This window comes from Orycteropus afer, unplaced genomic scaffold (genome assembly GCF_000298275.1).
Source record: "Orycteropus afer afer isolate SDZICR_OR568_19922 unplaced genomic scaffold, OryAfe1.0 scaffold00057, whole genome shotgun sequence".
NCBI lineage: Eukaryota > Metazoa > Chordata > Mammalia > Tubulidentata > Orycteropodidae > Orycteropus > Orycteropus afer.
Window position 1 is genome coordinate 12,239,650 of NW_006921644.1, and position 22,996 is coordinate 12,262,645.

At 61.8% G+C, this 22,996-nt stretch overlaps 2 protein-coding genes across 2 annotated transcripts in view; one reads left to right on the forward strand and one right to left on the reverse strand.

Moving 5' to 3' along the window:
• The first annotated feature begins 164 nt into the window (after positions 1-164).
• Positions 165-5,905, forward strand: CTU2 (cytosolic thiouridylase subunit 2). Its single transcript, XM_042780731.1, is given in 16 exon segments — positions 165-232; positions 751-825; positions 2,021-2,099; positions 2,308-2,367; positions 2,960-3,020; positions 3,511-3,620; positions 3,718-4,010; positions 4,115-4,250; positions 4,385-4,516; positions 4,770-4,861; positions 4,945-5,073; positions 5,075-5,171; positions 5,173-5,363; positions 5,475-5,541; positions 5,672-5,730; positions 5,833-5,905. Coding segments are annotated over 16 exon segments (1,722 nt in total).
• Positions 5,906-6,401: 496 nt separating this feature from the next.
• The window catches only part of PIEZO1 (piezo type mechanosensitive ion channel component 1), a 39,221-nt gene continuing 22,626 nt past the window's right edge, over positions 6,402-22,996 (reverse strand). Inside the window, exons 20-56 of the mRNA XM_007939230.2 lie at positions 22,676-22,824; positions 22,423-22,605; positions 21,979-22,070; positions 21,720-21,880; positions 21,344-21,520; positions 20,852-20,977; positions 20,559-20,759; positions 19,842-20,046; positions 18,425-18,529; positions 17,483-17,636; positions 17,105-17,348; positions 16,935-17,031; positions 16,404-16,575; positions 15,792-15,881; positions 15,627-15,712; positions 15,352-15,423; positions 14,853-14,953; positions 14,425-14,512; positions 14,268-14,324; positions 13,993-14,165; positions 13,815-13,927; positions 13,427-13,633; positions 13,000-13,258; positions 12,736-12,924; positions 12,118-12,403; positions 11,425-11,563; positions 11,189-11,336; positions 10,889-11,103; positions 10,642-10,800; positions 10,409-10,556; positions 8,024-8,212; positions 7,759-7,851; positions 7,506-7,678; positions 7,257-7,379; positions 7,100-7,179; positions 6,836-7,025; positions 6,402-6,651 (exon numbers count right to left, since the gene is read on the reverse strand). Of these exons, the coding sequence (XP_007937421.2) occupies positions 6,402-6,651; positions 6,836-7,025; positions 7,100-7,179; positions 7,257-7,379; positions 7,506-7,678; positions 7,759-7,851; positions 8,024-8,212; positions 10,409-10,556; positions 10,642-10,800; positions 10,889-11,103; positions 11,189-11,336; positions 11,425-11,563; positions 12,118-12,403; positions 12,736-12,924; positions 13,000-13,258; positions 13,427-13,633; positions 13,815-13,927; positions 13,993-14,165; positions 14,268-14,324; positions 14,425-14,512; positions 14,853-14,953; positions 15,352-15,423; positions 15,627-15,712; positions 15,792-15,881; positions 16,404-16,575; positions 16,935-17,031; positions 17,105-17,348; positions 17,483-17,636; positions 18,425-18,529; positions 19,842-20,046; positions 20,559-20,759; positions 20,852-20,977; positions 21,344-21,520; positions 21,720-21,880; positions 21,979-22,070; positions 22,423-22,605; positions 22,676-22,824 (5,694 nt within the window). The remainder of the gene's footprint in view (positions 6,652-6,835; positions 7,026-7,099; positions 7,180-7,256; positions 7,380-7,505; positions 7,679-7,758; positions 7,852-8,023; positions 8,213-10,408; positions 10,557-10,641; positions 10,801-10,888; positions 11,104-11,188; positions 11,337-11,424; positions 11,564-12,117; positions 12,404-12,735; positions 12,925-12,999; positions 13,259-13,426; positions 13,634-13,814; positions 13,928-13,992; positions 14,166-14,267; positions 14,325-14,424; positions 14,513-14,852; positions 14,954-15,351; positions 15,424-15,626; positions 15,713-15,791; positions 15,882-16,403; positions 16,576-16,934; positions 17,032-17,104; positions 17,349-17,482; positions 17,637-18,424; positions 18,530-19,841; positions 20,047-20,558; positions 20,760-20,851; positions 20,978-21,343; positions 21,521-21,719; positions 21,881-21,978; positions 22,071-22,422; positions 22,606-22,675; positions 22,825-22,996) is intronic.

Sequence of the window (22,996 nt, forward strand, 5' to 3'; positions counted from 1 at the left end):
CCGGCCCGGCCCGACCTGCGCGTCACGGCCGCGACGGCGCCGTCATCGGGGCGCGCCTGCCGCCACCGGCCAGGCAGCCCGTCACGGCTGCGACGGCGCTGGTGTGACGTTATCGCAACGCGCCGGTTACCGCTACCGCCGCGGCCGCTTCCCGAAGCCCAGCCATGTGCCAGGTGGGCGAGGACTTTAGCGAGCTGGCTCCCAAGAAGCCCCTGCCACCGCCGCGGTCTGGGTAAGAGCCGGGCTGTCGGACGCTGCCGGCTGCTTCTCCCCTGCCTTCCGGGTCCCGGCGCCGTGGCTGGCGGCGAGCCCTGCCCAGAGGAGCCCTCCCCAGCCCGGCCTTCGCCATCACTACTGTGGATCTGCGGGCAAAGGGAGGCCCCCTAGTGGTTCGGCGCCCAGCGCCTGGTGCAGACTGGAGCTCTCTCCGCAGCACCTAGAGGGGCTGTCAAGGCTGGCTTCTCTCCTGCAGCTCCCTGTTGTAGCCACTGGGGACATCTCTGCTGGTCAGAGAGCCACCTTCTTTGCCCCAGAACCGGCTTGTCGAGGGCTAACAGGGCACCCCCCCCCTTGGTCTTTAAATTGGTGGCTGGGACAAGCCCTGTTTGTGTACAGCCCCTTGGGTGATCATTCTCACACATAGTGCTTCTCTCTGACCCAGCCTGGGTGGGGAACTGCACCCTGTCTTCTGGCAGCCCACTGACAGTGTAATTTGTGTTTTACTCCTTGCCCCCTCCCCAGTCTTCAGAGCCGAGAGCAAAAGTGTGTGAAGTGCAAGGAGGGTGTGCCAGTCTTGGTGATCCGGGCCGGCGATGCCTTCTGCAGGTGAGGACCTGGCAGGTAGTTAGGGCTGCCTGCAGTTTCCAGGCTGGTCCTTGTTTTTAAAAGCCTTTGGTTACTTTAGTTCTGCGTCTAATGCCATGCCCACTGACCTGCTGTCTGAGTGAAGGTGGGAAGTATTGGTTTCTTGCTTGGGTAATCTCTGACGATGTAGCCCAGGACTGGGTTTAGCCCAGGACAGTGTCAGAGCTTATGGGGAGAGCTGAAAGTGGGGATGGGGTATCTAGATTGGGGTAAGGTGTAGAAGGCATGGGCATTTGGGGGCATCTAGACCACACGGAAGAAGCAGCACTAGTGGTGTAGTGCTTAAGGCACTTGACTGCTAACCAGAAGGTTGGCGGTTCAAACCCACCAGCCACTCCTCGGAAAGGAGACTGGGCAGTCTGCTTCTATAAAGATTTACTGCCTTGGAAACCCAAAGGAGGTCGCTGTGAGTTGGAATCGACTCGATGGTAGTGAGTGTTTTTGGGTTTTAGACCATACTGAGAGGCAGGTCCTTTGGGGGATTGTGACCTCGCTGATGCGTGTGTTATCCATGAGGGAGGTGGGGTGTGTGGAGGGCTCTGGGATGCACCAGTCTAGGGGCTGCAGTGAAGGAGCAGAGCCCTTGTGGGGGGCGGGGTGGTGGGCTAGGGAGCAGAGCCCTTGGGGGGGGGGCGGTGGGCTAGGGAGCAGAGCCCTACTCCCAGAGGCCTGGGCACGAAGGTGTGGCCTGCCCCAGCTTCCTCATGTTTACGTGTTCTAACATCAAATTGTTTCCACTTGGCCCGTAGTTCCCAGGACAGGGCCAGGTCTCTCCCTCTCATTTTGGCCTCTTAACTCCCAGTGGCTTTGCAGCCTCTCGGCCCAGCAAGTGTTTGTGTCTGGTGCAGCCCAGGGCCTGCAGCGCTGTGAAGGTGAAGCTCGTCCACCGCTGGCGAGAACTCCTCCTCCCCTTGATGGGTTCCGATGCCGCCTGGCCTGTGTAGTCAGGCTTCTGGTCATGAGCAAACATTGTCCCTCTCCTTCTTAAACTTAGAATTTGTTAAGAAAGGAGTAAGTAAATGTTGTCTTGGATGTCTAGCCAGCTGGCCAGGGGTGAACAGACTTTCCATTCCTGCTACTGGGGTGGGGCAGAGGGATGGGCGGTGGCCGGGGCCTGCCTGGCATTTTGGCCACAGCCGCAGGGTCTGTGTTGCAGGGACTGCTTCAGGGCTTACTATGTCCACAAGTTTAGGGCTGTGCTTGGGAAGAACCGACTCATCTTTCCAGGTGAGAAGGTGAGTGTGGAGCTGGGGTCCACCTCCTGCACCTGGGTGCAGGTGCCGGGTCCCTGAGCCAGCCCCAGCCCCACAGAGCCCTGGCTCTGCAGGCAGCTGGCTCTCCCAGCTGTGGAGGCTGGAGGCTTCCGGGGGGAGACTCTGTGTTCCTGGGGACTTTGGGGACGGACACATTCCTGTGGGACGTGTGTGTGCCTTCTCTCCCCAGGTCCTCCTGGCCTGGTCGGGTGGGCCGTCATCCAGTTCCATGCTCTGGCAAGTCCTAGAGGTACATCCATACCCGCCTGCCTTCCTCCTGGGCCAGGGTTGCCACGAGGTTGAGCTCTGGGGCACAGGGGCCATCCTTTGTGCAGAGTCCCTGGTTGGGGCTGGAGGGGCTGCCCTGGGGGTTCAGGTGTGTAAAGAGGTGCACGGCCAGAAGCCTCTCAGGGTGTCACCCTGCCCAGTGTGACCCCGTCCATCTGCTCCCCCTGAGTAGCATTCAGGGGTATCACCCAGGCAGAGTGTGATTTCAGGTGTGCTCTGGGAGCCCCAGGCCCTGGGGCTCCGGTGTCAGATAGGCAGATGTGTATAGGCGCCTTTGCGCGACCTGGGGGGCTGGGCCTGGCTGCGGTTGGAGGGGCTCCGGCAGGAAGAGGGGCTTTGCGGGTGAGGTGGGGAGGGCAGCAGTCTGAGGTGAGGCCCCGGGAGGGCCCGGCCTAGCAGCATCACCGCCGCGTGCCTGAGCTGCTGCTCCTCAGGGCAGGCTGACGTGCTGGCGGAACCCGGCACCTGCTGGGGGCACGTCCTGTGGCTCCTTGCCTGGCCTAGTTAGCTGCGGACCCAGGCCTGGCTGAGCCCCCCGTCGCTTCTCCCGGCAGGGCCTGAGCCGAGATTCAGCCAAGCAGCTGCGCTTCGTGCCCGGGGTTGTCCATGTCGATGGTAGGTGTGCCTGGGTTCCTTCCAGGTCTGTTGCTTGGGCAGTGGACCCTCCCCTGGTGGACGGGTTGAGTACTGCAGGCGCTGCCCTGCCAGGGGAGGCCCTAGCGGTATTGCTGAGAGGGATAACACCGTGCTTCCCGAGTCTCGGCTGTGGACCATGGTTGAGGCAGGGGCATCTGAGCTACCTCCTTGTGGAGGGAGGGTGGGGGCCCTGGTGGAGAGGGGCTGTGCAAGGGACTGGCCAGTGACACCTCCCTGAGCCCTAATCAAAACCTGCTGCCAACTCGAAGGAAACGCGTTCATAAAACTCTGCCCCGTGGAGTGCTGCCGTGCACAGGTTTGTCCACGTGGAGCCGACCACACGGGTCCCTGCGCTATGGGGTCGCTCGGGGCTTTGGAGAGGGTCTTGGGCCCTCATTCCCTGGTCTGGGGACAAGCTGGCCACCCCTCCCTGGCCCCTCTGTGGCCGTGACTCCTGCCTGGCTTGCAGAGGGAGCGGCCTGTGGCCGGAGCCCTGAGGGCAGAGCAGAAACGCTGGCTGAGATGCGGTCGATCCTGGGTTCCGTGGGCCTGCCCTGGCACTGCGTTGCCCTGGAAGAGGTGGGCATGCAGCCCTGCGGGCGATGGGAAGGGGTGGGCCTGGGGCATGGGTTGGCCTCCCCGCCTGCCTGCTTCACACGCTTGTCTGGCCCGGAAGGTGTTCGGCTTGCCCCAGTCCGTGCTGAGGCGTTTCTCCCAGGAGCCATCTGTGGGAACTGAGGCCTACAAGGAGGCTGTGGACAGCTTCATCCGGCAGCAGCAGGGGTGGGAGACCCAGGGGGCCGGGGACAGCCCTGGCCTGGCCTCGGAGAAGCAGCCAAGCTGTCCCCGCCCCCAGGACCCCCAGAAGCCAACAAGGCTGCCCAAAGCTGCCCAGACCGAGGCCCTGTCCTCACTGTTCAACTCAGTGAGGACGCTGACTGCCAAGGAGGAGCTTGTGCAGCTCCTTCGGTGAGCCCGGGTCCCCGCCCCTCCACCCTGGGGTCCCGCCCTGCCCAGGCCCCCGGGGTCCCTCCCCACCTTCACCCAGCGCCCCCAGACGCTCTGGTCCACAGGACCCACCTGATCCTGCACGTGGCTCGCACCCATGGCTACTCTAAAGTGATGACAGGGGACAGCTGCACGCGTCTGGCCGTCAAGCTCCTGACCAACCTGGCACTGGGACGAGGGGCTTTTCTCGCCTGGGACACGGTGCGCAGGGCTAGGCCACTCCTGGGTCCCCCAGCCCACTCCTCCACTTGGCGTGACTCGGCCCCCAGCTGGCAGGGAATAGGGGCAGTTGGGGTCCCGCTGGCTGAGCACAGTCGGAGCCCTGCCCCCCACAGGGTTTCGCGGACGAGCGGCACGGGGATGTGACGGTGGTACGGCCCATGCGGGAGCACACCCTGAAGGAGGTTGTCTTCTACAATCGCCTGTTTGCTGTCCCCACAGTGCAGACCCCGTCTGTCCACACCAAGGTGGGGAAGCCTGGATGCAGACGGCAGGGGCCGTGGGGTGGCCTGTTGTGGACCCTTGAGAGGCAGGCCACCTCAGGAGGGCATAGCACTGGGCAATGGGGGCAGCACCTCTCCCAGGCCGCCCATGTGCCCCTACTCCATGCAGCTCCGGCCTGGGCCCTGCCCTCCCTCCAGGCTGGGGCTGCCCTTCCCATTGGGACCACCCTCCCCGCAGGGACCTGTGGTCCACAGTCGGCTGTCTGACTGTCCTCAGGCCCCTGAGAAGGCCAGCATCCACCGGTTGATAGAGGCCTTTGTTCTCCGGCTGCAGGCCCAGTTCCCCTCCACTGTCAGCACCGTGTACAGGTGTGGGGTGAGGGCGTGTGTAGGGGGTGCACCTGGGACTGGCCTCCACTGGTCTCTGGTGCCTTGACCCTGCCTGTCCACAGGACAAGTGAGAAGCTAGTCAAGGCCCCCCGAGCTGGCAGGGCTGCCAGCCCTTCCCGTCCCCGTTGCCTCCTATGCCTGTGCGCACTGGATGTGGACAGCGTTGGTCTGTACCCTGGCCTGGGGGGTGGGCGGGACAGGTTCAGGTCATGCCCTGGTCTCTGGGGGATGATGTACTGGGGGTTGGGGGACAAGTGGTCTCGGGCCAGCTGCCCCTGTTGTCCCCCGTTCCTTCCATGCCCTCAGCTGGGTCTCCACTTGCAGACAGTCCAACAGCTTTTGGGGCTCAGACTACTATAGCCCCCTCACAGAGGCTGCCCCCTGCCCCGCAGGCCCAGGCTGAGGAGCCCACAGTGCCCTGCTGTTTGCCGGGGCTTGGCAGGGACTGGGGCTGCTGCAGGGGGCCTGGGCCTGGCCAGAGGTGAGTACCTGCCCACGTTGTGGCTGGCCCTGGCAGCTGCACGGGCTGGGGGTCCCCCACACTCTCTACTGTGGCTGAGACCAGGGGAATGGGCCCTCCTTGCTTTCCCAGGGTGGACTTCCGGGCCTGTGTCATGGAACAGCTGTGTTACAGCTGCCGGGTGAACATGAAGGACTTGGTGAGTCACCTCCTGCTTGGGACGCACAGCAGCCTTCCCCGCCCTTGGCCTGAGGAAGGGGGGCCGCGATTCGGCTCTGGAGCCTGAGCCCTGTAGCACTCAGCCTGGCCACGCGGGCCCTTTATTGCAGCCTTCCCTGGACCCCCTCCCGCCCTACATCCTGACTGAGGCCCAGCTCCGCAGCCACAGGTACCCAGCACCCCCTTTGCTGGGGCAGCTCTGGGTGGAGGACTCTTCTGGGCTTGGCCCTGCCCTTAGCTGGGCAGGGGTCTCACTGTGGCATTCCTGCAGGGCCCATATCACAAAGGAGGTCCAGGAGTTTCTGATCGAGGACAGTGAGGATGAAGGCATGGGCCAGAGCTGAGCCCTGGCCACGTCCCCCGGACCGTTGCTGCTCCTGGCGTGGAGCTGGCCAGCCACACTGCACACCCAGCATCCTGCCCAAGTGCCTGGCTGCAGTGCCCTGTAGGGCGAATGCTGCAGCATGGGGGCTATCCATGCGGGCAGGAGACCAGAGTTGGCAAGGCTGCCCCAGCGTGTAATCATCCATGTGTATAAATAAAGACATTTTTAATTAGAAAACTCTACAGTGCAAGTGGGGAACGGAGGCCAGGACCCTGGCCCAGTGTGGCTGGTCCTGGGGGCACCTGGGGCCAGTGGTCTGCATGCAGACGTGTGCTCCTCTCTCTGGCAGCAGCATTAGGGCTGGGGCAGGCTGGGGAGGAGGTGTCAGCTGGTGGCCCTGGGCAGGGGCCTCTGCTCCCCCTGTGGGCCAGGAGTGCCACCTGCTGGCCTGCCCATCGGTCCGCCTCTCCGAGCGGCCCACAGCTCCTTCGTTCTCCTGGGCAGCGCCAGGCGCCCTACTCCTTCTCGCGGGTCCACTTGATCATGGTCTCCGGCGAGCGGTAGAGGAAGATGAGCTTGGCGTACAGCTCCTCCTCCAGCGCCAGCTCACGAGTCTCGCGCACCAGGAAGATGTCCTGGCAGAGCTTGAGGATGCGATCCACACAGGGCAGCTCCTCGAACATGATGGAGTGCGACGTCTCGCTGAAGAAGCTGCGCACAAACTTGCCGATGACCAGCACGATAGACACGTAGAGGCCCATGATCCTGTGGAGATGGGTGTGAGTCCTGGCCACGGTGCCCGGTGCCGCCCCCAGGTCAGCTCGGCCCCTCCCCAAGGGTGCCAGGACCCTGCCCCCCCCCCAGGTTCTGCCCCTGGGCCACTGGGCCCCACCCCCAGTTCGGCTCAGCTCTGCCCCTGGCTGCCAGCCCCAGGCCGCCCAGCACTCACCCGTAGCCTGCCAGGAATCCAAGGCTTGGTGGGCTGACCTTGTCGCTGAAGATGACCATGGGCAGCAGGTTGCAGTCAGCGCGGCAGTCCTGCAGCTCCACCACCCACCACTCCAGGAAGCCGTCGGCCCCCGCACCCACGCGCTCCCTGCGCAGCTGGATGCGCACGCCCAGGTAGTCTTCCTCGTCATCTGCACAGAGCAGGTCCCCGTCAGACCCAGCCTCCGCCCCACGCTCCTGCCCCACAAGGAGACCCTGCACTCACTGGGCTGCAGCTGCTTCACAGGGTTGGCTTCCGGCCCGTTGGGGGCACGGATGTACTTGGGGAACAGGTTGGGGATGACCCTGTGGGAGGAAGCCAGTGGCTCAGGCCAGGCCCTCCCAGCTGCCCCGGCCCTCCCAGCAAGCAGCCCCCAACTCACACAGACTGATCCAAGGTGCCCTCGAGCAGGCTGGCCAGCTGCCGCCGTGCCGTACTGTTGGGAGCCAGGTCCACGGTGTGCTTCTCGTTGGTGTATTCCACGGTGCCGCCCTTGGCCAAGTCCCTGTGGGCCAGGAAGAGGGTGAGCTGGGCCTCTCCCCACCCAGTCCCACCCCTTCCACCCTCACCCCCTCCCGCCCCCACCCCTTCTCGGCTCCGCCCCTCCCCAGCCCTGGGCCACCCCACCTACCTCTGGAAGTTCCAGGTGAGGCGCAGGGTAATGTCAGATGAGCCATTGTACAGCTCCCGCTTCATCTGGGCCCGGCTCGGCGGGCTGATGCGCCATAGCGCCCCCGAGCTGCCCTCAATCTGGGCGGTGACTATGTCCTCGGGGCTGTACTGGCTGATGAACTGCATGGCCAGCTGGAGGCAGGGTGGACACCTCAGTGGGATGGCTGGCCACTCTCGCCCACCTGCCACCCCAGCCCCAGGCAGGCACTCACTGGGTACGGGTCAAACTGCTTGGACAGCTCCTCATAGGTCTGGGCCGTGAAGGGGACGATGCAGGGCTGCTGGGCGCTCATGGTGAACAGGGGCTGGGACAGAGGGGGACCAGTGACCCAGCTGACAGCGGGACCAGTCACCCAGCCAACGAGGCACAGACCGGCCCCCCACAGGGTCCGTGAGGAGGAGGGGGGAGCCCAGGCTGGGTCCACACGGGCAGCACCCAGTCACCATGGACTACCCTGGCCAGGACCAGCTCCTCACCTCATAGCCGCCCAGTTTGAGGGTGACGGTGACATCGATGGGCTGGTTGACCACTCCCACCACCGAGCGCACCAGTGACATGAAGAGCAACGGGAACCAGATGATGGCAATGAGGAAGAGGATGATGAGGCCGCCCATGCCGTACTTGACCACCTTCTTCTTCTTCTGCCCCCTGGGCTGCGGATATTTCTGCCGAGACGAGGACATGTGAAGGAGACAGAGACCAGTCGCCTGGCTCGGCCCCCTCTCAAGCCACACCGGGCTCTGCACCCTGGGGAAAGGGTGTCATGCTCTGATACCCACCCCCATCACCATTCCCAGAGTCCCATTATCCATGCTTCCTGCCTCCTCATGTAGCCGTGGTCCGTGCTCACCCAGTGGCCCCACAACATCAAGCTTTGGTCTGATGTCAAAACTTACTATAAAGCTCCAGTATTTACAACAGTGCAGTACTTAAACAAGGACAGACAAACAGAGGGGGGCGAGCTAGAACTGAGGGTCCAGAAATAAACTTTCCCATCGATGGCCAATCATTTGACAAAGTGCTAAGACCATTCAGTGAGGAAAAGGACAACTGGGTCTCCATGTGCAGAGGAATGAAGACGGACCCCTACCTTATACCCTACATGGAAGTTAACTCAGAATGGGTCAAGAGAGTGAGAAACAACTCTTACAAGAAACATGACAGTAAATCTCTATGACGGTGGTTTGGGAGAGGTTTCTTAGACATGACACCAAAAACAAGCAACCTGAGAAAAAAAATAAACTAGACATCATCAAGAACTTTTCAGAGGATACCATTAAGTAAGTGAAAAGTCAGTCTGAAGAATGAGAGAAAATTACTGCAAGTCATAAATAAAATGATTTTAGTATCCAGAATATTTAAAGAAATCATAGCTCATTTAAACACAGATGGCCCAGTTTAAAAAATGAGCAAAGAACTTGAATAGACACTTCCCCAAAGAAGATGCACAAGTGGCCAAAAATCACATAAGTTAACACTCAGCACCATCAGTCATTAGAGACACAAACCAATGAGACACCACTTCACCAGCACTAGGATGGTGTTAGAGACAAAGGTGGAGAAGGTGGACGTGTACACTGTGGGGAGCGGAATACAAAACGGTGTAGCCACAGGGGGAAACCAGCTTGCAGCTCCTCAGAATGTTGGACATGTTGTTGTTATGTGCGTCGAGTTGGCCCCGACTCATAGCGACCGACCCCTCCTTGGGTTTCCGAGGCAGTATCACTATGGAAGTAGATTGCCCCATCTTCCTTCCGAGGAGTGGCTGGTGGGTTTGAACCACCAGCCTTCCGGTTAGCAGTCAAGTGCCTGAGTCATTATGCTACCAGAGCTCCTATGTTGGACATAGTTACTATAAAACCAAAACCACACCCACTGCCGTGGAGTAGATTTCGACTCACAATGCCCCTAGAGGACACAGTGGAACTGCTCACAGGGTCTCCAAGGTTGTCAATCTTCATGGAAGCTGACTGCCTTTTTTTTTTTTTACCAGAGAGCAGTTGGTGGGTTCAAATTCCTAACTTTTTTGTTAGCAACTGAATGCATAATCACTGTGCCACCAGGTCTCCTTAGAGTTCCTGTATGACCCACAAGTTCCATTCCCAGGTAGCCAAGAGACATGAAGACGTATCTATATGGAGACTTGTACACAGGTGGTCACAGCAGCTTTATCCCTAAGAGTCAGTGGGAAAAACCCAAATGTCCACCAAGTGACAAATGGATCAAGTGTGATCTGTGCATACAATGGAGCAGCACCCAGCTGTTAAAACAGGTGAACAGCTGACAAGGCAGATGGACCTTGAGAACACACTGAGTGACAGAAGCCAGTTACAAATGACCACATCACGTGGCTCTATCTGTGGGAACAGTCAATCTTTGGAGGCAGAAGGTGGTTGCCACGGGTTTAGGGGTGAGTGGGGGGCTGACGGCTGAGGGGACAGGGTTTGTTTGGGGGATGGAACTGTTCTACAGTGTGCTGACAGATGCTCAGCTCTGATGACCCGGAAAGCCCGTGAAGTGTGCGCTTTAAATGGACGGAGGGCATGGTATGCAATCATCTCAGTAAAGCTGTTGGACAAACCTGGGTTAGCATTCTAGCCCAACCCAGGCTGCCTGGCTGGCCCCACCCGCTATGCACAGCCATGGCCTGCAAGCCAGGCCTCTGCTCCACAGAGATACCCTGTATCAGTCAGTCCTCAAAGCCCCATTTGGCCCCCGCTACCCTCCTAGGAAGACCACTCTCAGGCCCCAAGGCAGCTTTCTTGCTCTGATGGGATTGCCTGAGTGCAGCCACCAGGGCCTGTGTCCACAGGGTGGGAGTGGCAGAGCCCCCTGTGGGAGACCCTGCCTAGGACACCTACCTTCTCTGTCTCGCGACTGCATTTGATGATAAAGACGTTGGCGTAGATGTCCTCCACACACATCCAGTTGGAGAGGCACAGTGTGGTATCTGTCCACACCCAGTCCATCACTGCCCGCAGCTCCACGAGGAACGGCACCAGCCGGAACCTGCCCAAGGCAGAAGGACCTGGTCAGGTGGGCTTGAGGGGGAGGTGCCCAGGCTCTCCTCCAAAGCCCACAGGTCCACACTCACCCCTGGAAAAGGAAAAGGTTGAGGTGGTTATATTTCTTGGTGAGGAAGTTGCCCAGGATGCGGGTGGGGTAGCCGCAGCGGATCTGGTAGGCAGACAGCGCGAAGTAGACACACTTGACAAAGTACCACAGCTGGGCCACGGCGTTCTGGCTGAACATCCTGCACAGACCACCCGGGCCAGGTCAGGGGACTGGGACCCGGCCGAGCCCGCGCGCCCCCTCCCCGCCCAGGCGGAGCGCTAGCCCACCTCTCGGTGACGGCGGGCAGGATGAAGAACATCCACAAGTGGGTGGCCAGCACCAGCGCCACCTGGAAGGCCAGCTTGCCCAGCACAGTCTTGCGCAGGTAAAGGGCGCGGTCGACCACCATGGTGCCGAACTGGATCAACAGCATCACCAGGAAGGCCTCAGGCACCTGGTTGTCTGACAGCGAGGATGTGATGTCTGTGGCTGCCGAGTGCTTCTGTGACCAGAGAGCACACAGCTCACTTACCGGGGCCAGTGGGCAGTCCCTGCTGGCCTGTAGTGACCTGGGGGCCCTGACTCACCCCAAAGGCCCAGAAACCGAAGATGATGATGATGAAGTCGACGACATCGGCCAGGAACATGAGCGCGTAGACATCGGTGGCCGCGCGGTACTTGGTGTGCAGGATATCGTGGAAGAACTGCCGCAGGGGTTGGAACACGCTCTGGGCCCTGTAGGCGGCGGGCAGGTGGGTGTAGGCTCCCTGCTGGCCAAGGCCCCCACCCCAACTGGGGCCACTCCCGGGGCTACATCACTCACAGTGACAAGCAGAAGCTCTGCAGCCACAGCCCGGCTGCCTTCACCCTCTCCCGGGAGCAGCTCGGCTTCTTGGCTCTCCCAGGGGCTGCAGCCTGCTTCCCTTCCTCCTCCTCCTCCTCCTCTTCTCCTTCCCCAGCTCCTGTGGGGCAGAAGCTGCTGCTGCTGGAGCCCCGGGGCTGGGCCACCCTCATTCCCCCAGCCCCTGACACGAGCCTGGGGACTGGCACTGCCACATTTTGCATAAGGAGACCGAGCCCAAGCATGGTGCCAGTGTACCCTGGCAGCGAGGCTGCGGCTTCTGCACAGGGCAGCCTTGAGGTGTAGTGCAGGCCAGTGGGCTCTCACATGCTGCACCAGCAAATGAAGCTAGGTACAGCTGCAGGCCGCCCTGAGAGGGCCAGCGCCCACACCGCACAGCAGGGCTGGAGTCCTGGGTCAGCCTGTGTCTGGCTTTGGTAGTCTCGACTGTGAAATGGCCACTCCTGCCTCATCTACCTCCCCAGAGTTGGGCTGGGGGGCAGGTGGTGCACTGTAAGGATGGCAGACCCTGACATATGTGGTCTGGCGGTCTCTGAGTTACAGGGGTCAGAGTGACTGCACTGCGGGCTGGGGGCAGGTGGTGTGCTGGTAAGGGAGACGCTTAGTTCCACGGGTCTGGAGGTTCCTGAGTTACAGGGGTCAGGGCGACTGTACCGCCGGGCACTGGTCCCCTGGGCTCTGCACTCTTCCTTTTCCTCCGAAAGTGCAGGCCCATGTGCTGTGGGTTCCGAGGCCTGAGCTCCACTTCAGCCTCTGGGGTCTCGTCCTCAGGGTCAGCCCTGGCTTTGACCGGTACGTTGTTGTCTGGTAGAGTCCCGGCCACCCCTGGCTCTGGATGAGGTCCTGGCAGTGCAGCTGGCTCCTCCTCAGCCTCCTTCCCACTGCCTCGGTCAGGCTCCTTGCGGAGCGAGCCCTCCTTGTGGTCCCAGAGGCCGTAGTTCTGTCGGTGGGTGGGTAGTTGGGGCAGAGGGAGGGGATCGGTGAGGGAGAGGCCAGTCCTCCTCCTCTTGGGCAGCCTGTGGCCTCACTGCCCACCCTCAACACGACCAGGGCCCAAGAGGGTGCTGGCCCTCCCTCAGTGCTGTCCTGATGGCCACCTACCCCACCAGGCCCTGATGCTGTCCCGGGCGCCCCTGCCCTCTGGGCGGCACCCACTAGCAGCTTCCTGACGGCCACCTGCCCCGCCCGGGCCCTGATGCTGACCCACCAGCAGCTTCCTGACGGCCACCTGCCCCGCCCGGGCCCTGATGCTGACCCATGGGCAGCACCCACCAGCAGCTGGGCGCGGTGGAAGAACAGCACCATGAGCTGCACCAGGTCGTACTTGAGGTAGCCATCCGTCTTCTCCAGGCCCAGGATGCGCGGCGGGAAGTATGGCTTGTTCTCGTGGCGACGCAGCACTGCGTAGCTGTTCCAGGGGAAGAAGCCGAACTGGAAGAGGTACTTGGTGACCACCATGACCTGTGGGCGGGCGGGCGAGGGCTCAGCATGTGGGGGCCCCACGTGCACCTGGCGCTTCCCGCCCGCAGCACCCACCTCGGTGAAGACAATAGCTGTCATCCAGAAGCACTTGCTGGGCCTCGGGATGGACAGCATGGCCCACAGGAAGACCAGCACGGGCAGCACGAGGGAGGCGGCCGAGGCAGTGACCATGTGGTTGAGGATGATGATGAAGTAGCACAGGAGCTCCGAGTGGGCTGCCACACACTGGTACCCAGCCTGCAGCAGCCGCAGCAGCCGGCCCTGCCCAGCTGCAAACTGCTCTGCCTCCTCTAGCTCGGGGATGTGTAGGCGCCTGCAGGTGGGCAAGGGGGTGACCCTGGGCTGGGTGGGCAGACAGTAGGGGGGCATGTCCGCCAGAAGGGGCCCGCAGGTCTCCCAGGTGGGCTCCCCTCGAGCCCCAAGGGGTTGTCCTAGGTGGAGCAGAGCCAGGGGCCACCCTACCCCTGATCCCCACCCCTACCTGTTGAGCAGCAACTCGCTGGCCGTGCGTGTCCGCAAGCGGGCGTTGGCCAGAAGTTCTCGGGAGCCACGGCGGGAGGGCCCAGCCTTAGGGCTCTCAGGGTCGGCCATGACCTCCTGGCTGTTGCTGCGGGTGTTGTAACCTGTGGTCAGGGGGCTGCTCGTGTCCTCGGCTGTGCTGTTCAGCGGCTCCTCAGCCCCGAGCCCACTGTGGGTGGGAGAGGCTCGGGTCACATGGGCTTGGGAGGGAGGGGGGCAGAAGGGGCACCTGAAGGTTTGGATGGTTCCGGGCACTCTTGGGTGGCAGCTGGCTGGGTAGGTGGGGTACGGGTTCCAGGGTGGGGGCCCGTGGCGAGGTGGGGACCCTCCTCCAGCCCCTATGCACCTGCCTTGATGCTGTGCTCGGTGCCTCCGGGCCGTCAGCAGGGCCTGGCAGCTCATCGCTGTCCTCGTCCTCACTCGCGTACAGCTGATCCAGGATGCCCCGTCGCACCTCTGCACCCTGCAGGCATGGGGGCGTCATGGGCAGCCAGCCCCGGGGCGGGGGGGCAGGGAAGGGGTGCTCACCCGCAGCAGCTCCTGTGTGAGGAGGTAGCGCTCGGCGCGGAGCACGTCACTCATGGTCTGGTGCTGGCGTGTGAAGGCCTGCAGCCAGCGTGTCAGTCCATCCACCAGCGCCTGGCCCAGAACCCACAGGAACTGCACCATGTTTACCACCCGCTGCATCACGTGGCTGCGGCCTGGCCAGGGGAGGTGCGGGGCATAGGCAGATGCAGGCATGTCGATGTCTTCCCACCACCACCTACATCCACGCCTACCCCAAAGTTCACAGTCTCACACACCTGCTGCTTCATCCTCCAGAGCCTCTGCTGGCTCAGCCTCCTGGCTTGGGTCACCTCCTGGGCACAGGACACCAGTCAGGGCCCAGCTGCCATGGGCACTATCCCCCCCAGGGCCTGGTTGTACCCCAGAGCCCTGGGTTGGCCCATACTGACTCACCCATGGGTGCCTGCCCCTCTTGTGTCTGCTCCTGCTGCCGCCGCCGTAGGACTGTCTGGGCGTTGGTCACCCACGCCTGGTACGCCATCTGGGGGAAGGGCGTGGGGTCAGGACCCTGGCCAAGCCACTTGGGAAGCTGACCCTGAGGCCTACCCGGTGCAGGCCCTTGGGTTCCTGGTTTACCCGGTGCCGTACCCAGCATGAGAAACGCAGAAAGCAGATGGGAAGGGGCTGTGTAGGGAAGCAGGCCTGCCTGTTATCCTCAGGCTCCCACCAGGCCTGTCTGCCAGGGATGCCACACAGGCAGGTCGTCCTGCGGTGGGGGTGAGGTGAGGAGGGGCTGCCCATCACCCTGCTTCTGTGCCTGGTGTCTGAAGGAGGCTGGGGCAACGACCCAGAGCTGTGGGCCTGTGAGCACCCATCCTCACCTGGAAGGCACTCTGTGCTGATGGCCTGGTGTCCTCGGGCTGTGCCTCCTCTTCCTCCTCACTGTCCGACTCAAACAGCACATAGTCCCCTGAGTGGATCACTGTGGGCGCAGGGTTGGGTGAGGCCCACTGCCTGGGCTGGCTTCCCTACCCAGCAAGACCCCCACACTGCAGGCACACTTCTACAGCTAGGTAGGCGGGAAGACCAGTGCCGCCTCCCAGAGACCAGCACAGGCCTAGGACATAGCACTGGACAAGAAACTAGACGAGGAGGAAGGTACTGAGGAAGTGGTTGGGGGGGATGGACGTCAGGGAGTGGGCAATAAATTCCAGAGTCAGAAGCCAGGAGAGACCAAGGAGCTTGTCGCTGGGCCTCGGGGAGACAGGCACTCAGCCCTGCTGTCGTGGCTCCAGGAGAATGTGTGCAGACCAGAGCTCCACGCGGGAGGGGCTGGAACAGGGACAGTGGGGCGCTGGTCAGGCAGGCCCGGGGGTGTACCTGTGGCATGGTCCAACCAGGGCTGCCACCACTGTCTCCGGGCCGGGGAGGTGCCCCCTGCATTGCTGGGCCCTGTGGAGGGTAGAGCAGGGAGGCCTGAGTCGGCCATGAGCAGGCAGTCGGGGGATGGTGGGCAGCCAGTCACACAGCAGACATGAACACAGTCCCCGTGATGGGGAGGTGACACCAGCCATTCCCAAGCCGACAAGCTGGGAGCTGGGATATCGCCACGCAGATACAGTGCGTGTGGGTACAGTGGGCTTGCGGGCACTCACCTGGCTCCTGGCTGGGGTCCCCAGCCTCTGTGGGGCCCGCCTGGGCCTGCCGGTGTTTCTCCTGTTTGGCGCGGATGCGCTCCATCCTGGAGGAGGAGCAGTCTGAGCTACAGTGGGCCCACCTGCAGCACCACCCACCAGAGGACCTGGGTGAGGGGCACCTACTGTCTTTTTAGCTGGGCCAGCGACTTCTCCTCAGCCCTGCGGTGGGCCTCCATGCTCTTGAGACTGGCTGCGTGGTACAGGGCGAAGCCCCTGTGGGGTGGGGGTGAGAACAGGGATTCTGTTCAGCTGTGGAATTCCTCACCCTATCCCTCAGGACCTCTCCAGCCTCTCACCTTGGGGTTTACTCACTGGCCAGGTCTCTCATGGCCAGGCTGGCCTGGGCTCCCTCTTAACTGAGCACGACCTGGGGCCCTCCCTGTCCCCACAACCATGGCCCTGGGCAGTCACGCCCCTTGCTCCACTGTGCTCAGCCACCAGGCCCCATCCAGGTGGGGGCCCCGGGGGCTGTGAGACGCTGTGCCACACCCCCCAGCAAGGGGACCCAGCTGAAGGCACAGCCCACCTAGTGTGCTGCTCCTCGGGGCACTGCCCCAGCGTGCTGGCTGACATGGGACAGCCAGGACACAGGTCTGCAAGGCTTCAGCCCCCACCCAAGTGACCCCCCAACACCAGGAGTGGCCGTGCCAGACCAGCCCAGCTCTGGGCAGGAATAGCAGCATGTTCAGGCTGGGCCCCAGAGCTGCACCCCAAAGGCCCGAGTGTGGGCTGCACCTGGAGGCCTGCAGGGCGGTGGCCTGGAGGTCAGCGGCCACGTGCAGGAAGTAGTAGCTGAGGAAGACCCGTCGCTGCAGCAGCAGGAAGAAGAAGCAGATGCTGTCCCAGATGATACCGGCCTCCTCCACGGGCAGAGCGCAGTCCCGGTCCTTGCTCCCCATGGCCTTGGCTGCACAGGGCACCGGGTCAGGGGCCAGGGCGTGAGCACATGTGCCGAGTGTGCCGTGCACGTATGTGTGCCACGCATGTGTGTGAGCTAGCTGTGCGCATGTGTGTGCTGTGTGCTACGCGTGTGAGCTGTGTGAATGGCGCATGTGCTTTGTGTGTACCGTGCATATAGATGAGCTGTGCACATGTGTGAAGTATGTGGATGGTGTCTCCATGTGTACACAATGCACGTGTGCGCTGTACATGCTCCTTATGTGTTGTCACGTGTATCGTGCATGTCATGTCCATACGTGTGCTATGTTTGTACATTTTGTGCGCACACTCACGGTGTGCCTCTGGCCCCCCGCCCCCCGCACTCACGGTCGTAGTAGCCCTTGACGGTGCACACGAGGCTGAAGAGCTGGATGACCCAACAGAAGCTGCTCTGCATTTGTTCCACAAAGACGCAGGACAGGAGCTGGGGGACAGGAGGGTTGGCCCGAGCCCTCTGGGCCTGGAGGGGCGTCGGGATGGGTGGGCAGTCCACTCACCGAGAGCATGTTCTTGGAGATGATGACGGTGACGTTGTACAGGATGAGGCAGTCCCAGCGCACAAGGCGGGCATGCGTGTCCTTACGCAGCAGCTGAGTCCCGAAGAGCAGTAGGTAGAAGCAGGCCAGCAGGTAGCCCAGGCCGAAGACGCTGATGCGAGTGGCCCCCGTGACGAACACCACCACCAGAACCAGCCAGAAGAGGTGGCGGAAGACAGCCACCTTCACCATGTCCAGGTAGGACCTGTGCCACAGGGGCAGGTGTGACTGCAGGGCCTCCCTGGTCCCCTTGGTCCCCTATGTGGCTTGGACCCCAGGGCCTCCCACTCTAACTCCCTGGGATTTTGCAGGCCTGCCTGGCCTACTGCTCCTGGCCACCTGCAGTGGATGAAGTTGGGCACAGGGTTGGGCTCCCCCCGCAGGGGCTCCACATGGTCTGTGTTGGTGCCGGCCATGTGCTGCCATTCCTCGGTGCGTTCCGCCAGGAAGACCTGCCACTGCTGGGAGGCACAGAGCAGCAGGAGGAAGTCGCCTGTGGGGACACAGGGCGCTGTCCCAGGAGCTCACCGCTTGGGCGTGCCCAAGGCCCCAGACCCAGGAGGAGGGGTGTATCGGTATATGCACGCACAGAGGCCATACATCCACCCATGTGATCCCAGGGGCCCAGACTTCTGCACAGGATGTGCCTGTCAATGCACATGGGTGTCTGCCTATCTGTGTGCACATGTGCAGCCCAGTGTCCACATATGTGCAGGTTTGTACCCCGGTGTCCATGTGTACCTTCTCTGTGTGTATGTCTGTATCCACATGTGTGGATCTGGGTTCCAGAGTCTACATCCCTATGTCCACACGTGGGCATGTCTGTATTCACATGTGCGGATCTGGGTTCCAGGGTCTGCATCCCTGTGTCCAAGCGTGTGCATGTCCATGTTCCTGTGCCCATGTATGTGGATGTTAGGGCCTTGGTGTCCACACGTGTTTGGATCTGTATCTCCATCTCTGGATACATGCATGTCTGTGCCCTGGTGTCCACGTGTGCAGTGCCTATGTTCATGTGTCCACATGTATGTGCACGTCTGCACTCCAGTGTCTACGTGTGCCGTCACAGCCTCTCTTGTATGTATTGGTAAGTCTGTGCCCTGCTGTCTCCCACAGCTGTGTCTGTAAGATGTGCATGCCTACTTGGGAAACTTAGGATTGGACCCAGGTGGAGCGAAGTATGTACAACCTATATCTTCATGGATTTAAGATTCTTGTATGCAGGTCAGGAGAGGGTGCCCTCCCCACACAGGGGAAGCCCCAGTCCTGGGGGTCACTCACTGATGAGGTTGGTAGAATTGGGAGCCCTGAAGAAATCAGGCAGGTACAGCCACTTGATGAGAGCAGAGTTCATAGGGATAGCCTGGCTCCAGCGCCATGGGTAGTCTGTGGGCAGAGGGGTGCATTGGGAAAGGGCCAAGCTGACCCAGGGCCCCAGATGTGTCCACAAGGGACTGCAAAACCCTCTCAGACCACCCACGTCCATGAAAACTGGAGCTCTTACACCCACACAGACGTACACTCAACAGACATCCACACCATGCACGCTCACACCCACTCACTGACATGTACATACTTATGTACTCACATCACTCACACATTCACACCTATGCACACCCACACTTGTGTGTATACATACACCCTATACACTCACATACTTATGTATGCTATATTCAAACACGCATACCCATGCAGTCACACACATCTACACACTCGTGTGCACCCTCACACAATACACAACCACACACACACGCTTACAGAGTCCAAGGACACACAAGCCCAGAACTTCCAGCATGTTCTCATGACACACGTCTTAAGCACGTACTAGGCCTGCAGGAATGAAAGGACTCCTGGCTGCCTACACGGCCATGGGGCCAACAGCTTTACTCAAGACAAGATGGCTGAGGAAGGCTCCCTGGGAAGGAGACATCACACCCAGAAGTAGTGAGCACCCCTGCCCAGCTCTCGGTTCCTAAACACCACTGTCCCCCGAGAGGAGAGGACTCCTTGGAGAAGTGGTTGATTTCAGGGGACAAAGGAATCGAGGTGAGGCTGGACCCCGTGAGCCCAGAGAACAAGGGTGGGATCAAAAAGATGGGGTCACTTTAAAAGGGATGTGCACTTGGCTCTTCGAAACGTTTGGATTTCCCCACAGGATGATGATGGATGCAAAGGGAGACTGTGATCTGGGGGCAGGTGCTGAGGACAGTGCTGCTCCCCCAGAGACCCAGGTGGCCACAGCCAGGGGAGCTGCAGGTGGCCAGTAAGTTGGGGTAAGGGGGTAGCAGGGCCCAGGCTAACTCCAGGAAGACAGCTGAAGGGCCAGGGCAGGCAGCAAACATTCCCACAGGCCCCCAAAGTGCCCACAAGCCCTGGTTACACCCACGTACCCAGATGCCACTCCAATCTCAGCTCATAGGCACTTGGTCTCTCCCTGACTCCCTCATACCACACTTGGACCCATATACCAGCTCCCAGTCAGATTCACCCAGGCACAGGGCCTCATGCCCACGCCCACTCCTACAAGCCCATGGCTGCACACCCAAACCCACATCCGTTCCCATACGCCCACTCAGCTCACCAGGCATAGAGCCGTGGGTGCCTTGTCTTCCCACACTTGGGCCTCCACACTCACTCCCACATGCCCATTCCTGCACATCCAAACCTATGTCTGTTCCCACATGCCCACTAGGCTCACCCAGGCACAGGGCGGGGGGCATGCCCAGGCACAGCAGGTACTGATAGAGGAGGAAGAGCGTGAGGAACAGGCAGTAGTTGGGCCAAAGGCGAGCGATGGCCTCACGGCGCCGGCGAGTGAGGACAGCCACCAGCCAGCAGCCATGCAGGATGGCCATGAAGTTCATGCGTTGGCCAATCACGTTCACTGCCATCAGAAAGCAGATCTGTGGGCAGGAGGCAGTGTTATCTCCCGGCCTCCGAAAGCCTCAGCCCAGAGGCCCAGCAGGTCCCAAGGCCCAGAGGTGGACAGGAGCAGGCCCAGCACAGAGCCCCTGCTGCAAGGATGGGGCCCTGTGTGGAGAGGGGCTGGCCACTCTCCTGCATTTGGATCTCCATTGTAAGGAGGATGCTAAGCTGAGGGGTGTAGGGCACTCAAACCCCACGTCCTGCCTCAGCCAGGCCCCCCACCAGCCTGTCCACACCATCTCTGAGCTGACAGGCCTCTCAGCACGCTCGGCCCACCAGCACGTAGGGCCACTGTCCTGAACCAGAGCAAGGCTGAACCCTGACACAGGCAGGGGCAAGGGCCTGGCCTGTGCCTTGAACATCCCTGCCGTGAGCCAGCCTGCGCCTGTCCTCTCTTCTGTTGCTCGACAGCCTGAGGACAGCTGCCACGGTGCCTGTGTGCTGCCAACCCCAGCAGGACCCTGAGGATGGTCAACACCACTGTTCTCACCTCCAGCCCGAATTTGTAGAAGAAGAAATTGATGAAGTACTTGAGGCAGGCAAGCAGGTCACGGTCGAGGCGCTGACGGGTGCCGTCGGCGCAGACAGCCTGGGCAGGGAGTGGCGCTGCCTGGTGCTGCCGGCGGTAGTGCTCCTGGCGCCGGTACACGAGGGCCTCAAACACCAGCAGCAGCAAGACCTGCAGGTGGTTCTGGGGGAGAGGGGCGCCTGTTCACAGCCCGGCCCCCCGGCCCCCATCCCACCCGCCCCGTCCACCTGCAGGCCCCTCCCTGCCCCGCTTACCTGGATGTAGCCCAGGTTGGGAAAACCCTTTCGCACCCCGAACCAGTTGGCAGGGTCGACAGGTCCTTGGTACAACAAGGACTGGTTGATCTCTGTCTTCAGCAGGTTGGTGCTGTTGGAGAGGGGCTGGCAAAAGGAAGGTGGGCATTACCCAACCACCCACAGGCTAGAAGCCCGGTCAAATGCGCGGCAGCCCAGCCCTGCCTCACATTTCACATGCACGACTCTGGGACGGGGACAGGCCAGAGGGACAGAGAGATACTCGAGGGAACGGGTGAGGGAGTGGAGAAAGCTCCAGCAGGGCTGCATGTCCCTTGCAGCATGACTTGTACTCGTCGGCAGTCGCCAGACCAGGCACCTTCCCGAGCCACAAAGTGTCCGTGAGACACCTGAGTGTGGGACGAAGAGGGGCGAGAGGATGCCTCCTCCAGGAAGCCTTCCAGGCCCCCAGCATGGGCCCTGTGCAGCGGCTCTGGGCCTGTGTGGCAGTACCTGGGTGCAGTTGCTGGAGTACTCATGGGGGTTGACGACGGTGAGCTGATACAGCATCTTACATACGATGATGATGGAGGTCCAGATGGTGGACAGGCAGGAGGCCATGGGCCGGAAGCGGGGGTAAGGAAGGGCAAAGGCCCACAGCACCACCAGCAGGAAGTTCATCACCGACACCTGGGGGTGGGGTGGGGTGAGCCCAGGGGAGGGCAGGGAATGGTGGCCTGTGCCCTAGGGCTTCCCTGCACCCCTACACCTGAGCTCAGAGCCCAGCAGGGGTGGATCACGGGGACCCATTTCACAGTGAGGAAACAGGCTTGGAAGGACAGGTCCCTGTCCCACTCTCTGGGGCATGCCTGTCTCAGCCAATGCTCACCTCCTTCAGGGCCACCCAGACGGTGTACAGGGCCACCAGCTTGATGACATGCAGCTCGAGCAGGCGCCGCACGAAGACCTGCACGCGGGCCCGCACGGCCGAGAAGCTGGCTGCCAGCTCCAACAGCCGCTCTGCCACCAGGCCCCACTTGTTGGTCGAGGCTACAAGGGAGGGAAGGTGGGCGGTGAGCCGGGCCAGGCTGCAGGAAGGCTCTCTGACCCCCTGCACCTCCTTCTGGGGCTCTGCCCACCCCTCTCACCTTCAAAGGGGCTGGCTGAGCTCAGCCCGTCAACCCTGGGGGCTGCCTCTGCCTCTGGCCCCAGCAGCAATGGGGCCTCGCTTACGTCTTGCCTGTGAAGGGCAAGGAGTCACTTCCCGTCCAGCTCCCCTCCTCTCTTCAGGAGAAGGGGTGGGGGGAGCCCCCCAGCTTGTCTCCTGCCACCCATGTACCACCCTGCTGGGGGCCACTGGTGTGTGCCTGGGCTCCCCGAGGTGCCTCAGACCCACAGAGGCTTGAGAAGGCACTGGTTCTCAGCGACGGACAGGGGTGGCCACTCATGTGACGCAGTGTCCTTCCTGCCAGGATAAGAACCTTCTATGTGCCCATCTGGGGGTGGTGCTCTGTGGATCCCAGGTGGTGATGCCCTTACCTGCTGGAGGCACGGGGAGGAGGGGCAGGGGGACGGAGTGGGGCAGTTGGTACCTGTGGGCCCAGCGCAAGGGACAGGCCCTGGGCTCAGGCATGTGTTCCAGGTCGGTGAGCTGCATGAAGGGCTGGTGGCCATAGTGCAGCTGCAGGATGCAGGCGAGCAGGAAGAAGCCAGGGACCAGGATGCTGGAGAAGAGCTCCGACACGCTGAACTGCTCCAGGCCCAGGTCGCCCAGCCTGGGGGCGGCCGACATCAGCACTGCCGGCAGGTCCCTGCCCCCCACCCCCACCCCGCCCGTGTACGCACTGCTCGTCCGTGAGGCCAGTCAAATTGCGCCAGTGCGCAGGGAAGTCCTGGAACTGGAAGGTGTAGACGGCGATGAGGACCAGCATGGTGTAGGCCACCACCAGCCACCAGAAGGCCTTGAGCAGTTTCCGCCACAGGCTGTAGTAGACCTACAGGGGCGCAGGCGTGCCAGGCTCAGTGGGGCAGGTACCAGACCAGCCTGCTGCGTCCCAGGCACCACCCCAGGAGATGACAGAACAGGGGGCCAGGCCCACCCTCTGCCCTAGCCCCCCCCCCACCTATCTACCGCCCCCCTGCCTGCCTGCCCACTGCCCCCTCCCC